A 16,567-nucleotide genomic window follows, 5' to 3' on the forward strand; every position below is an offset into this window, starting at 1 on the left:
GGACTAGTTGACTTAATATGGATCCCTTCCACCTCTAATAGCTTAATGATTCTAGTATAATGATTCACAAACTAACATCTATTTTTGCCTGGTTTTAGGCATTGAGCCTTCATTTGATGTTCGACCTTCACCGTCCACTATGAGAACACCAACTCTTTCACATGTAACTTCCAGTTCTTTCAATGTCTCAGCTGCAGCAGTCCTGAGTAAAGTAGTAACTTCATCTCCTATACCTGAAACAAAAGACACAAAAACAACACGTGCATCAAAGTGGCAATTCAGTGCAACCATAGAAAAAACTAAATTTTCAACTGTTCTTATTCCTAATACAACCATTTTAACCACAACTATATCACCAAATGTTTCGGCATATTCAACTGGAGCTACATCATCTGGCAAAAGCACTATTGCAATGTCTGTATCACCAAAATCTAATGTAAGCTTCCCTTCAGTACTTGATGTTTTTCCATTGACAACTCCTGCCACTACAGAAATCTCTACAGGTATACAAGCAATGAGTAGTACCACTGCTAAGGTATTGAGTGCTACAGAGCCTGAGACTGTAACTACAACACATGCAATGACTAAAATCACTGAAACAGAAGGCAAACCAACTTCTACTTTTATTTTAACTGGGACATCGTCAATAATAAGAGTAACAGAATCACCAGTCACAACTACTGCAATATCAGAAACATCAGAAATAGGGATACGTCCCACAGTGGAAACAAAACTAAAACCAGAAAAAACTATAGCCCCTTACTTGGTATCAGCCACAGAACAAACCACCACATATTTCACCAAATACACTATGTCACCATCTTTGGAAACCTCTTCTTATGCACCAACAGCAAATCAAACAAGAACTTCAGAAGGAACAAAACCAAGTACTGAACAAACTTTTTCCATAATAGCTAATGTCACTGAAACTTCATTTTCTCCTCTGATTACTACATTATTTACACTGAAGTCACCAATGACTTCAGAAACAACAAAAGGAACAGTTGCTTTAACCAAAGAAGAAATAAAAACCACGTTTCCCCAACTATCTACACACCCTGTTCCATTATTACATGTAACACTGTCAGTTACTGAAACTCCTACATATCTGGTTCAAAACTTGACAGGTAGTGCAGGGGTATTCCTTGCCACAACTCATGGTGCAAAGACAGCAACTCTGCAAACTAAAGAGATGTCACCGTTGTTGTCGTCATCATCCTCAGGAATAACTGGCTTCCTATTTACAACGGGTGAAAAAGAAATAATACAAGCAACCACAAGTGTGGAGCAGCCATCAAGTTCATATTTTTCTCCATATTCACTGTATTCTAGTTCAACTACAACTGCAAAACCCAGCACCCTTCCTACAAAAAGGCCTTCATTGTCCGATATAAGTGCTGCTTCTCCAGCTTTAACAGAATCAAAAGAAACTTTGCAAACAGCATCAACTACTGAATATCCACCATTCATAGTTCTAAATATGACAGAAACCCCGACTACTTTATACACTAAATATCCTGTTTCATCTCCTACTGCCAGAGCTATTCCTTTGTCCACAAAAGTAACATCTAAAATAACAGGCCCCTATGAATTATCAGCAAAGCCAACTACATTCTCACAAAGAACATCTACTGAATACAAATCACCTCTATTTCTTAATACAACAAAGATGAGCATTGCACCCTACACTATTAGAATGACATCAGCAACAAAAACATCTGCTTTAGCAAAAGAAATCATGGATTTGGTCCCTACAATTCCATTGGTAACTAAACAATTGGAAACAATGCAAACAACATTCATCACTGAATCTCCATATACTCTTCTTAATGAGACTAAAACAACAAGGATCATTGTCCATCCAGATGAAGCACAAACAGAAAAAATTACTAGTGTACATACCAGAAAGCCAGCTACGTTTTCATCACCACCAGCAAGCTCCCAACCACCTTTCATTACTCTGCTTCCACTATCCACATTTAGAAAAGAGATATCAACGACAGCCACTAGTTCTATGCACACATCATCTGAAGCTACTGTTACAATGACCATAACTTTATACCCAAGAACATCAGTAGTAAAATCTACTTTTCCAACAGAAGGAAAGACTCCTCATTTGACTGCCTCAACCATATCCACTATAGAAGAGCAACCAAGTTCATTAACATCACCATCACCTGCGGAACTGCCAGCAAAAGTCACTTTGAATATTACTGATGCCACAGTATCCCCATACTCTGAATTCAGCAGCAGACTAATAACTAGTAAAAAAGTGACAGCAGTCAAAGAAAGGTCAACTTTGCCCACTTCTGTTACACCTCCATTAACAAAGTCACCTCACATATTCCCTACCGCTCAGTATCTGGCAGGGACATCAGTTTCCCCATACACTTTAACACAAAAAATACCTAAGGAGCCAGCCACTACAAAGCATCCAGTACAGACTGAAACAGTTTCCACAGTCTCAAAGCCTACAGTTAAAACCATCAAAGAAACAGTAAAACAAACAGCATCTACAACTCAAATATCATTAATCAAAGATTATGCCTCCTTTGCTACAACTTTAGTAGGTACTTCCTCTGTTCAAACTTCATCAGCAGTGATGGTTTCTCCACAGATCAGAGAGGAATCTGCTATACCACATTTCACTACCAAATTGACAATAGAACATATTCCTTCAACTCCCAAACCTTATTTGGAAAGCAAAAAAAGTACCACAATTTACCAGCCTCCAACAGAAATTTTGACCACCACTATTCATCCAAAAGCTCTCTTTAGTACAACAGAATCTATAGGAGAATTCACCACCTTGTACCCATTCCTAACTACCTCCCGACCTGCAGTGGCTCTTTCAACGTTATCTCCTACCTCAGTAGTTCCAGCTAAAGTTCTTTTGACTACTGAAAAAGAGTCATCCTTAATTGATACTGTCTTACAGACTTACATACCAGGAACTGCCTCAGCTTTGCAGACAAAACTCCCAACTTCAACCAGAAAAAAAATGGATTTGACTGTCAGCACAAGACCCCTCTCTTTTTCATCAAAAGTAATTACAACTTCATCACCATTAGCTACAATGAAAAAAGAATTTCCATCACTTCCTACCCAAAAGTCAGATTCCAGTTTTGAGTCCACAAAGCAGACAGCAGTTACTGAACCAATAGTTTCTAGTCAGACACCTACAGTCTCTATAGCCATATTTCCTTTATCAAAGTTAACATCTCCATCACTTATTCTACCAGAAACATCAGAAACTCCCATCACAATGGAGGAGGAGTCATTAGCAGGTGCCCTTTTAACACCAGTGATCTCAACAGCATCCACGTCAATGGGCAAAAGTGCTACAGAGAAGACTGTAGTGTTGTCTAAGCATGTGCCACTTTCAACTACTTCCTACAGTTCCACATTCCAACCAGGAACAGTGTTACCAGCTACCACACGTTCTTCGACTACAGCCACTGTTTTAGCACCTTCATCAGTAACTAGTGTAACAGCGGAAAACATCACTACAGCATCAGCTACTTCAGGGAAAACAGCAGCAATAAGAGAAGCCCTCACCACCTCATTGTTTTCAGGGAAACCCATATATTTTTCTGTTGCTTCAGAAAAAGCCATCACCTCTGAAACAGCAGAGCCTGCAGGGCCGGTACTGGTTACAAAACCACAGTCTCTTCATACGCCAGGCGTCACAGATTTGATTACCCCCACCTTAAAAACAACACAGACGTTTCATTCTCCATATTTCACAAATATAACTGCTATACCTCCTCCTAAACTAGGTGTATCGGTTTTGTCCACCATATATTCATCCTCTGAGCAAAAAACTGCCTCTTCTAGTGCTGCACCATCGGGCACCACTATTCAACCCCCAAAACTTGGAACACTGTCTGTAACTGAGGTCCACACACCCTCAAAGAGTTCGTTGTTAATGATGCCAACCCACTCAAATGCTACAATGGCTGCATCAGTTCCTTCATTTGCCTATTTATCTACCAAACCCCTTTATGAGTCTGCTACAGAGTATTCTGATGGACTAACAACAGCTGAAGGTATCTCAGGAGTCACAGCATCAGTTTTCATGCCAGCTAGAGAAACAGCAACGCTCCAAACTTGTGTAGTGAGTAACGTTGTTCATGGTTATCTCTCTGCCCATCTGTAAATAGACGGGAATGTAGATTTATGTATGGATAAGTTCCCTTACCACTAGTGCTGAAATAATTATTTATGTGCCATATATTTTTGTATTCAGTATTAAAAAATCTATCAAACTATGAGGCCAGATACCTATCTCAATTACATGTGGGTAAATCTGGAGGAACTCCATTGCAATTAGTGGATTTCATAATTACTGCAATGTAATGCTGCTTTGGACCTCAGTTTCCAAATGGGGTGATTTTTCATGGAATACCTTTGGCACCATGTGCCATTTATGTTCCTCAGTAGAAGGGATCCTTTGAACCACAATCTACAACTTTCTGGCGGATTGTTTTCTGTCATGACTATTCCCTAAACTTACTCAGCCATCTTTGCCATCTCTATGATCCTTGCATACTTCTCTTCTGTATTTCTGCCTGATGTATTGTCTAAATCAATAATATTGTTCTGGAATTTAGAACAGAACCGTGGTTTTGTACCATTTTCACAAATTGTGTAATTTTCAGTGGTGCTGAGCACCTACAGCTTCCATTGCCTTCACTGGGGTTTGCAAGTGTTCAATGTCCCTGAAAATCAGGCCTACTTGTCTTTTCAGTAAGCATTCTGCAAAGTTGTGTCTTTAGTTTGATAAGAATGGTAACCTATGTCTTTTAAATATGCCTTAGCCAATTACAGAGAATGAGTGCATAAAACACATTTGCTTGGATGGACAACTAATCCAAGTTAACAAGTCACAGAACTGCCCTTACAATGCAACTCAGCCCAGCTGTGGAGTTCTAGGGCTCGCTGTTCAGATCAATGGTGACAAATGCTGCCCAAAATGGGAATGTGCATGTAAGTTTTACTTATGCAGTACTTACATTAATTCAGTTTTATAACAAATTGTTGAATTTATAAGCAGATTAAGAATTAAAGTTTCTATTTTCTGGACTCTGGAGTAGGAATAGAAGATAGAGTTTATATACATCTTCTCTAGGTTACTCATTGCTTAATACAGCATAGAAGCATAATTCTGCTTCAGTCAAAGGCAAAACTTCTGTTGACTTAAGTGAGAACAGCATTAGATCCATAGTAGCAAACAACTGGTGCAAGGACAAGCAATGCAAGTAACTACTCAGGGTCTTTTGATTTGTAATGACTGGGAGTAGAACTCTGGGCCCTTTGAAGCACAAATACTTTAGCAGTAGGGCTGGAAAGGAAGCTAACTTTCCACTAGAGCTCCCAGTCCAGGAGCAAAACTAGAAGGGGAAGCAACTCAAGGTCCAGTGTGACTCCTACCTGTAGTGACTCCGTAACTTTTAGTAGCTTGTGGTCCATGAAAATCCACAAACTATACCTGTATTAGTCACATGAGTCAAATTCTATTCTTGGATGCCTGCAAGAGGCTCCTATTGAAACATGCAGAATTTAGTTCTTTACTGTCCAAAAAATAGCACAAAAATACAAAAAAAAGCTGAAAATGTTTTGCCAAGTTAGTAAACCCTTAGAGGAAATAAGATTAAATCATACATTTATGCAATTTTATTTGCATGCTTTATATTGCTCACCAAAACAAGGAAATAAGTTGGGAAATGCCTTTATTTTATTTATTTTTTAACCAGGTCGTTGCACATTTTTCTTTGATCTGAGCTTTGTAACCTTTGATGGGAATCATTTGGCTTTATTTAAAGAGGCAGCCTACATTATTAGCCAAACTCAGGATGAAACTATAACCATCCATATTCTTGACTGCCAAAATACCAACATGGTAACTAACTCTGTTTTTATTCTTTATACCCTCGCTTGCTAAACAAGGTTAAACAGTACAGTGAATAAAAGTATACTCTACGAAGTTTTTATTGCATATCCTTATACATAAAGTAATATGGGATTTTAAAATTACAAATTATTAAAATACATTTTAAATATCTCTGTTTAAAAGAATACAGTGCTTTTCTTTTTTCACCTTATTGCATAAGCATAATTCCTCATGACATTACTGCAGGGTTAATGGTTAGTCAGTGTTAACCTCATAGTACAGATGGCAGAACTGAAATATTGAGAGGTTAAATGATTACATATGTGTGTCATACACAAATATCCAGGTCTATAATAATGTGTTAAATACTTCAGTAGAGTAAATGCCAACTTTGTGTATCTTTCTTTATATGGCTTTACTGTGGGAAACTCCTGTATTTAGAATTAAACAGACTATAGTGATCCCCTCTACATTCTGTTGTATGAAGTCTGCAGGGTGATAATTAACACGTGAACTCCCTCGGGGCTCTCACCCTATCATATATTTGCAGGCTACCTGCATCTTACAATATATGAATCTCAACAGCTTAATGCAGAGACTTCTGCATCGCAAATTGCCAAACTCAAACTTCAAAGACAAAGGTTCATAGAAATTGCCAGACTGGATCAGACCAGCAGTCCATCTAGCCCAGTATCTAATCTCTAAAAGAGACCAGTGCCAGCTGTTTTACAGAAGAGTGCAAGAAACCCCGAAGGAAGCAGTTACAGGAGAACTTGCCCCCCGGGATAGTTCTGTCCTGATCCCCAGTAGTTTAGACATTGGCTTATGACCTGAAAATGGGAGTTTGTACTTCCCAAACTCTTTGTTTCCTCCCCAATCTTTACTATTATAAATGGACATTCTTGTTACCCATATAAATATCTGGCTCATTTATAAACCCTTCTAAGTATTTGGCCTCAATGATATCTTGTGGCAATGAGTTCCAGTGGCTAATTATGCAGTGTGTGAAAAAGTATTTTCATTTATGATGTTTGAATTTGCTACCTATCAATTGCATTGAATGTCCCTAATTTTTGTGTTACAAGAGGGTGAATAGAATTATGCATACATTCCTGATACGACTTTCCTAGAAAACTTCTTGTTTTGTGTACGTTTATCTTTCCCCCTCATATTTGTGTCTACCCTAAGGAAAACAGTTTGAATCTTTTCAATTTCTCTTCATGTGATTCTTTTCCATGCCCCTAATCAGTGGTGTTGCTGTGTATGAACTCCTTGTATTTCAGCTTTTGAAATGTGATGGTTTAACACAGTTTTCCAGAAGATAATAAATTGACACATTTAATGTAGACATCCTGAAGGAATGTTATTTAAATGAACATTATTCCACAACATAGCTCATACAAAGAAAGAAAGACTTCTTAGTTAATCTGTATAAACTTCATTCAGCAGATGTGTTCCTCTTTCAAAAACTGAACATACAAAAATGCCCCTAATGTCCCATTACTTAAAAATACTAAATAATTAGCATGTAAAAATATTCACATCTTAACTAACTTTCAAAATTTTTGCTTTCTCTGCAGGGTCACTTAAACTTGACTTCACTGTGCCTGGCAATGCTGAATTTAACATATTTGTCAAACCAAATCATCGTTGATCGTTTAAACAGAAAAGTAAGTTCTTGGGGATTTTGTTTTTGTTTATTTGGTTCTCTCTTGCTATTTACATAGTATTTTACTTTCCCCTTAATAGAATAAGAGATTCTAGGGCCATTGTGATCTAGTCTGACCTGCTGTACACCACAGGTCATAGAACATCCCCACAATAATTCGTGTCTTTTAGAAAAAACATCCAATCTTGATTTAAAAATTGCCAGTGATGAAGAATCCACCACTATCCTTGGTAAATTGTGCAAAAGTTAATTACTCATACCATTAAAAAATTGTCTTATTTCCAGTCTGGGTCTAGTTTCAACTTCTAGACCTTGGATAGTGTTATACCTTTCTCTGCTAGATTGATGAGTTCATTATGAATAGTTGTTCCCCATGTAGGTACTTACAGACTGATCAACTCACCCCTTAAATTTCTCTTTGTTAAATTAAATACATTGAGCTCCTTGACTCTATATCACTATAGGGCATGTTTTCTAATCTTTTAATTATTCTTGTGATTCTTCACCAAACCCTCTCCAGTTTATCAACATGCTTCTTGTATTGTGGGCATCAGAACTGGACACAGTATTCCAGCAGTGGTCACACCATTGTCAAATACAGAGGTAAAATAACCCCTCAACTCCTACTCAAGAGTCCCGTTTGTGCATCCCAGGATCATATTAGCTCTTTTGGCCCTGGTGGGAGCTCATACTCAGCTGATTATCCAGAACAACCCCCCAAAAATCCTTTTCAGAGTCTTTGCTTCCCAGGATAGAATTCCCCATCCTCTAAGTATGGCTTAATTTCTTTGTTCACAGATGTACATATTTACATTTAGCCATATTAAAATTCATATTGTTTGCTTGCACCCAGTTTCCCAAGTGATTGTAGATTGTTCTGAATCAGTGACCTGTCCTCTTTATTATTTACAACTCCCCAATTTTTGTGTCATCCACAAACTTTATCAGTGATGATTTGATGTTCTCTTCCAGATCATTGATAAAAATGTTAAATACAGTAGGGCCAAGAATTGATCCCCACAGGACCACACTGGAAACAAACCCACTTGATAACAAATCGCCATTTACATTTATATTTTGAGACCTATGACTTAGCCAGCTTTTAATGCATTTAATGTGTGCCATGTAAATTTTGTATTGTTTTAGTTTTTTAACCAAAATGTCATGAAGTACCGAGTTAAATGCCTTACAGAAGTCCAAATATAGTATGTCAATGCTATTATATTTATCAACAAAACTTGTAATTTCATGGGGGAAAAAAATATCAAGTTAGTCTGACAGAATCTATTTTTCAAAAACCCATGCTGATTTTCTAAATTATATTACCTTCCTTTAGTTTTTTACTAATCGGGTCCAATATCAGCTGCTCCATTATCTTGCTTAGGATCCATGTCAGACTGACAGGCCTAAAATTACCTGGATCATTCCGTTTACATTTTTAAAAAATTGGCATAGCATTAGTTTTTCTCCGGTCTTCTAGAACTTCCTCGGTGCTCCAAGACATAATGAAAATCAGAGTTATTGGTCCAGCGAGCTCCTCAGCCAGCTCTTTTAAATCACTTGGATGCAAGTTATCTGGACCTGCTGATTTAAAAATGCCTAACTAATTGCTTCTGTTTAATATCCTCCAGAGATACTAGTGGGATGGAAAGAGTGTTATCACCGTATGATGAGACTATATCATCTCTTTTCCCTCTAATATAGAATAGAAATATTTATTGAAACATTTTTGCATTATTATTGATAATTCTACCTTTTCCATGTAATAATGGACCAATACCATTGTTAAGATTCTTTTTCTTCCTAATATATTTTCATAACTTCTTATTCTCCTGAACTCTGCTGGCCATAGCTTTCTCTTTGTGTCTCTTAGCTTCCCTTATCAATTTCTACAATTCCTAACTTTTGATTTATATTAATTACTATCGATCCCCGCTTTCCTCTATTTGTTGTAAATGATTTATATATTTTTTACTTTCACTTCTGTAAACCAGGTTGGTTTTTTTTAGCCAGCACAAGGGTTTCTACTGCCCCTGACTGGCTTTCTTTGGTTAGCTCTTGGTCAGGAGAGTTCTTGGCCCCTGGCCTCTAATTAATGGTCTGCTTCAGTCTCTTTGCCTCTCTGGAGGCAGCCTAGTGCAGGGCTGTTACCCCTTCACTGTCCCAGACCTTTCTATCTTCCTTTCCTTCTCTGAGATCTCTCTTTTTATGGCAGGCTTTGTTTTCCCTATTGGTTGCAGCTGTGGGTGCCTGCCTCCATGACAGGAAGTTGTGGGGGGGGGTCAAGCTTCTTGCCTTCTCCCCCTTCTGACTCAGCTCAGCATGAGGTTTGTAGACCCCATTACAGGCATCTGATAAAGTGTCCTTAAATGTTTCCCAATTATCATTCACATTTTTCTGTTTAAAGTCTTCCTTCCAGCTGATTTGGCTCAGAATTGTTTTCACCTTTGTGAAATTGGCCCTATTAAACCACCAAGTGTATATATATTATGGTTCTAGACTTTATTCTGCTTGCACATTATAAATGTGATCAAGCCATGATCACTTGCACCTAAGCTACCATTAACTTTTAGTTCTGTGATCAGTTCCTCTTTTTCTGTTAGAAGAAGGTCTACTGTATAGTTTCCCCCATGCTGGCTGCAACACTTTTGGAGTTAGGAAATTGTCATCTGTAATGTTTAGAAATCCCCAGGATGTTTTAGTACTGGCAGCATGAGCACCCCAAGCATATGTTGTTCAAACTGAAGTCTCCCATGATCACACAGTTTTTTTTCTCCTACACATTATAGATAGCAGTGTAAGGTGCATAATAAACCTGTTATATACTGTTTTAATTATTAACATTATACATTGTCAGAAATTTTCCGGTGCCTCCAAATAGGGATTACACACTTGCTCATTGGTCTTTTTCTCTGCATGCACAATGGAGTTTCTGTAATACTAACAGTTTGAAATTTGAGAAAGTAACTCATAAAATTGAAGCAACAGATTGAAATGGGTGGGTCCATTTATGAACCAGAGCACACAACAAATGAGAGTCATGAATCTTTAGTAAGGCTCTTAATTCATTCATGTATCCTGTACAATGCTTCCCATTTACAATCATGCCGGACATACCTCACTGTCCTGGGGGTACCCTTATAGCTCCAATCATCTCCCCTTAAAAAGAAGTGTGTGAGAAATTTTGAATAGATTTATTTCATTTAGAAACAATTTTATCTATCATTTCCCTGGTTTTGTACTTATTACAGAAAATATTTCCATAAAACCATAGCTTTTTATTATCTGAAACGTTCAGTTCTTCCAGTAGTTTGATCCTAGATGGGTGATCCCCCTTAGTGATAGGATGGTCATTTCAACAGCAACTAACTGAGAGCTTTTTTTCTTGTGTGTATATATTCAAAGTATATTTTTAAAAAGAAGAAACTCAGTTGTGACTCACCCTGTACTACAGCCAAATATGTTGCCAGTGTTGTATGAAGAAATCATAGGGATAGTCTCAAACGATCAGTGACTTTAAAGTTGTTTGAAAAGAATCAAATGTTTTCATTTTAGCCCCCTCATCAAGTGCTTTTGTACAAATGGTCAAAGTTTGTTATGGCAACAGCTGAGTTTTGCATGGTAGAAGAGTTGACTAGGTTTTGCATGCCTGTGTCTTGAAACCATAATTTGGGCTAGGCTGGTTCAAAAGTCAGACCATGTTCACAGAGCATTTTGGAAAACCTGGACTGTGTTTCCAATGAATAACAAAAACCAATTCATGTTTCATTCCAAAAGTTTCATGGACATATATTGATCACATAAAGTAGAAGAATAGCTTCCAGTATAATGAGGTGTTCAGATTACTGCTGTGCCTTTGTTTATACCATCTTTTTAGATAACTGTAAATTCAAGATATGCCTGGCCTACAGTTAGAAAATATGGATTTAAAATTGAGGACACTGGCTTCATGTACGTAATTGAAACACCAACAAATATCAGGATTCAGTGGTTTCACAGCACTGGTATGATGATCATAGAGTCAAATACAACCAGTGAACCAAAAGTCTTGGGACTATGTGGTAAGTAGAGAGTTCTGTAAGCATTCAAATGTTCAAATGCTTTGCTGAAGAAGGGAGAAGCTTTTTCCTGGTTACAAATAATATCATGAGCAGGTTCAGGCTTACACGTGTCAGTATGGAACCTAAAAGGATGATCATAGAACAATTTAGATAGTTGTGAATGTTAAAATAGTGCAAATATAGAACTGTTGTTAACCATGTTAATTGTTGAAATGCTGATTGATGCCCAGCTGTTGAAGTGCAATTATTTTTTCTTGGAATTATGCCTTTGGATTTAGGCTATTTGAATCACAGGCACAAACACTGAAGTAATGTCCAAATAGATAGCCTAGTCATAAGGATGAAATGTGTCTTACGTTATGCCACCCTTGGCATCAAATGAGGTCATTAATAGATTTAGTGTTTGCTATCCATCAGATAGGAAATACAATCTGCTATTTTCACTTTCCAAAGGCCTGTATTTATTTAATGGGAGGGATAACGATAGCTATTAACTTTATAGAAGCAGTCTACATTGATCTTGTTGCTGAATTAGTTCAGAGGTGTGTGTGTGTGTGTGTATGCCAATAACTTTTAAATTATGATCACTGTTGGGTTTCTATGGTATGTACACATGGTTTCATTGTTTCTGGAAGTTGTATGGATGAGATGTTAGGTCTATAGCGCTATATTCATTGATATAAATCTCCACTCTGACATTTGAATTATCCTCTGCTGTAAAGTGGAGCTTGAAATCAGGAATACAAAGTTCATCATTACTCTATCTTGCTAATTTCAGAAAGGGCAAATATATGTAGCACAGTATTAAATACCAGTGATAGTTCAGTCAAGTTCCATGTCCTACAGACAGTAACATGCCCCAGAGAAGGAGAGCTTGAAATTAATATCAGTATAAAATTGATTATTATGTTCACTTTATTCTGAGTTTTTTTTCTTTCTTTTTTCTGACTTAGTCCTAATCCTTTTTAATGTCCATCTTACTTAGAATAAACAGAATCAAGAAGATAAAGATAAAATGTTTCGTTAAGCCTAGGATTATATTTAGCCTGCAGGATTTCTTTGTTTTACTAGCCTGATTTCCAGGATTCTCTCTGAGATAGCAATCAGTAATACATTTCCAATGCACATTACCTGTTAACAATGTTACAAGACATTTGCGTGTTCTTTCTAGGCTGGTGCATCAAGCCCTTCTTCTGCAGAGGGTTGCTCCATATTTTCCTGGCAGATTTGCCCCTATGGCTCCTGATTTCTCCACTTCATCCACATGAGGGAGCTATTTGGTGCTCCTGCTTGATGGCAACAAGTATCTGTCTTGGAACAAGCTCTAGCATAGACAATAGGGAATTGGCCAATAGGGGGCTCAGATAGAGAACCCTCTGCCCCCGTCCCCCCCCTAACAAATGGTAGCTGTTGAGGCATCATGGGTTTGGGGAGGATCATGAGGGTCATTGCCTGAAGGAGACAGGAAGATAGTGGGAACCTGGGTGCCTCAATAGGAGCCTTTCAATAACGTGTTTCAGAATTGGAGGGGACACAATGGGATGAGCTGCCCCCATACCTTAATTTCCTAAGAGGGAAGATCTTTCGGTCTGTTTGCTGCTGAAAGCTGCATTTCCAATACTACTTTGGAAGCAGGGAGACTACATCCCAAAACAGGATACAGAGGACCCACTTTCATCCCTGACCCTCCCAAACACAGACTGCTGGCTGTGGGATGAGGAGCAAGGCTGAGTCTGAATTACACTAGTGTTTCATAGCCACACAGCCTGGCCAAGCTGCAGAACTGTGGTGAAACTAAATGCCTACTGAGCACCTCAGTTTGGCTTCAGCCTTTTGTTTGATAAATCTCTTTTACAGTGGGAGTTACTCCCCACCTGTGCAAGATATGAAGGTGGGAGAGACTTGCAACAGTCCTGTGGAAAGTAACTCTTTGTGAGTCTCATCATATTCATCCCATTTTGTTTCATAAACTCCATCTCCTCACAAGGCCTCCTTATGCTGACAAAAGCGTGAGCCAGAAATAAGTTTCCCCCATGAACTATTTGCAGCTTCCAAAAGATTTCTTCTCTCCAAAGGCCTGTTCTTACCAATGAAATCAATAGGTGTTTTGCCAGTGGCTCCAATGGGAGAAGGATCTGGCCCCATGTATGGGTGAAAAATGATAAAATTGAGCCAATTCTCCTTTCATTGAGAGACGATTAGATCCCTCTTGAATTACTGGACAAATATCTTTGGAAGTAGTCCATATAAGTACAGAGACTGTGAGAAAAAGGAACTTTCTAAAAGCCCTTTGCAACAAACAGTGCTTCCTAGAAAAAAAGGATAGTGGATTTGTCCATCATGTTGCTTTTACAGTTGATGGCCCCGAAAATAGCTTCCAGAGGTGATTGATGGAGCACTCCACCACTTTACATTGACCAGATGTCTTGCCATAATCTTTCCCGCCTTGCCACAATATTGCCCCTGTTCCAAGATCTTTCAAGGTTCCCAACTATTTTAGTTTAAAACAGAGATGAAATGTGATGCTGCTTTCTGAGCAATGAATGTAGAAAAGACTGGTTCTTTTCAGCTGAGGACTGATATTAATGTCTCTCTGGGTGCCAAAAGCTACACTTCAGTATGCTATTTCTTAAGCTTATAGGTGTTCAACTCAGCCCAGAGGTAGCAGCATGTTTGGGGGTGTGTGTGTAAAACTTAATACAGTGTCAGATAAGTACATCTAGACATTTCACGGGAACTCCTTATCACAATGACATTTACTCTTCTTGCATTGTTGGTTAAACAAAGAGCTGCTTCTATGTCCTTTTAAGTTTTTTAATGAGTTTTTGTTTAGTGCTTGTGAAACAGTGCTCAGAGAATGGGCAGTCACTCTCTGAGCTGCCCTAAACAGCTCTTCCAATGGATCAGTGCATCCCTCCATTCAATCTTCATGCCATTCCAGATGTGAGTCTCTCCTGAGCAGAGACTACCAGTTATACCAGTTTATGTTGAGGATGGATGGTTTATGCTATAGGCAGATGCCCCCTTTGGGCTACAGTACATTATGGCAAACTGGATGGACTGTAGAGGGCTCCTCCTCTTTCACCTTTACACAGAGGCTGACAAAATGCATGGGGCTGTGGGGTGTTAGTCCCAGCTCTCTACTAACATCCTTATGGAAGTTCTCACGTGCGTGGCAATAGAGTTAAGTGCCAGCAAATGGTGGTAGAGTTCACTGGCTGCAGAGCAGGGTACATGTTCCACCTTCTGTGTGGGTGTGGTGACATAATTCCTGCTCTGAAGTCCATGCCAGGAGCATCCATGAGGAATTCTTATAGTACTTTCTTACTTCATAGAGGTTTGTGAGATTATATACATCAAAGATTTTGAGGCACAAAGTTATTATGTTAATGGGGGCCATATTAAGTTCCTTAGTACCTAAGAACTCATAGGTAGAGAATTCCTTCTGGAGGCTCTAGATGCAATACATCTGCTTTCACCCACCTTTGGTACAAAGAGCAGAATTCTGCCTTCTCTTACTTTGTGCCCCTTCTTTCTTCCATCTTTTACATTTCAAAAATAATATTTCTTTTCCTTACTTTCACTTTGCTTAACTTGTTTGTGGATGAATAGTTGTGCATTTTGGTCTTACTAGCAATCTGCCACATTTTGTTAGACTCTGATACTAATATGCTGTGTATATAGTTCAATACTTGGAGTATGTCTACATTGTTATAAAAGACCCACAGCAATGGGTCTTAGAGCCCCGGTCTTGACTTGGGCTTGTAGGCTCAGGCTGCTGGGCTATAAAATTGCAGGGTAGACTTTTGGGCTCAGACTGGAGCCCAAGATCTGAGACTTTTCTCCATGTGGAAGCCTGAGCCCTGTGAGCCTGAGTCAGCTGACCTGGGCCAGCCATGGCAGTGCCGCATGTCTTTTACTGAGTGTAGACAAACCCTGTGCTTATTGATTTTAATCAGAAAAGCTAGCTAATTTATTTGAACTTCAAGATCAAGATAAAAAGGTGCACAACCCACAGCAGTGCTAACATATTGTTTACTATGATCATATGCAGGTTTCTGTGATGGAAGCTCAGCAAATGACCTGATGCTACCCAACAGAACAGTTTTAAGCAAAACTGATGCTCCATCGAATTTTATAGACAGCTGGCAGGTGCCAAGCACATTAAAGTATGTTGGAGAAGACAGGCACCAGGAAACTAATTGTTCAGTCATGGACTGTTCCAGATGTTTCAGCTTGGTGTTGAACCAGACCTTCAGTAGCTGTCATCTTTATGTACGTTAATTATTTCAGCGGTTTACTGTATTAGAGATTTAATTTTGATAGATTTTTATTTATTTGATATGATGTTTTTAATGTAGCTAAATGCAATAATGCATCATAAATTTCATGAGTGATATCTGTGCATCTTGTTATAGCTTTACATTTGTTGTTGAAAATTAACTGAAGACTGGAGCTGATCAGTATGAGACTTGCATTACAGCAGCTGACATTCAAAATCGGTGGCTGCCATATTGGTTTAATATGAATAATACAGTTTTATTTGAAAGTGGCCCCAGTAAAGGCACTCATGTTTCTGCATCATATAAGACAAAAACAGTCCACTTAAAATCAAACAGATGACAGTAGATTATGACGAAAAGTGCTGGAAAGGTATGAGAGGGAAAGACAATAAGTCTGGGTCCTATAATGGTAATTCTATGAATACAATATATATAGACAAAGGAAAAAAGGTTTGAGGTTCAAATAGGTCTCAGATGTAGCCAGCAGTTAAGCTTTAATGGGTTTTAAAGACCAACATTGACAATTTTGTGTAGATTTGTGGATCACTTCTGATTGCATATAGGAGCTGAGCAATGCATATCAATGTAATGGAGGGGAATTTCACACAGCCCTTTTTGTACCCAATTTACTGATTGCACAGAGAGAAATATGCTCATGATT

The 16,567-nt window shown here is 38.4% G+C and overlaps 1 protein-coding gene across 1 annotated transcript in view; it reads left to right on the forward strand.

Annotated features, from left to right (window-relative positions):
- Positions 1 to 16,567, forward strand: part of OTOG (otogelin) — a 153,969-nt gene that overhangs the window by 106,544 nt on the left and 30,858 nt on the right. The window contains exons 33-40 of the mRNA XM_045012732.1: positions 99 to 253; positions 350 to 1,561; positions 1,604 to 4,117; positions 4,821 to 4,989; positions 5,757 to 5,902; positions 7,474 to 7,563; positions 11,440 to 11,623; positions 15,678 to 15,898. Of these exons, the coding sequence (XP_044868667.1) occupies positions 99 to 253; positions 350 to 1,561; positions 1,604 to 4,117; positions 4,821 to 4,989; positions 5,757 to 5,902; positions 7,474 to 7,563; positions 11,440 to 11,623; positions 15,678 to 15,898 (4,691 nt within the window). The remainder of the gene's footprint in view (positions 1 to 98; positions 254 to 349; positions 1,562 to 1,603; positions 4,118 to 4,820; positions 4,990 to 5,756; positions 5,903 to 7,473; positions 7,564 to 11,439; positions 11,624 to 15,677; positions 15,899 to 16,567) is intronic.

The sequence above is a fragment of the Mauremys mutica genome, chromosome 4 (genome assembly GCF_020497125.1).
Source record: "Mauremys mutica isolate MM-2020 ecotype Southern chromosome 4, ASM2049712v1, whole genome shotgun sequence".
NCBI classification, from domain to species: Eukaryota; Metazoa; Chordata; order Testudines; family Geoemydidae; genus Mauremys; species Mauremys mutica.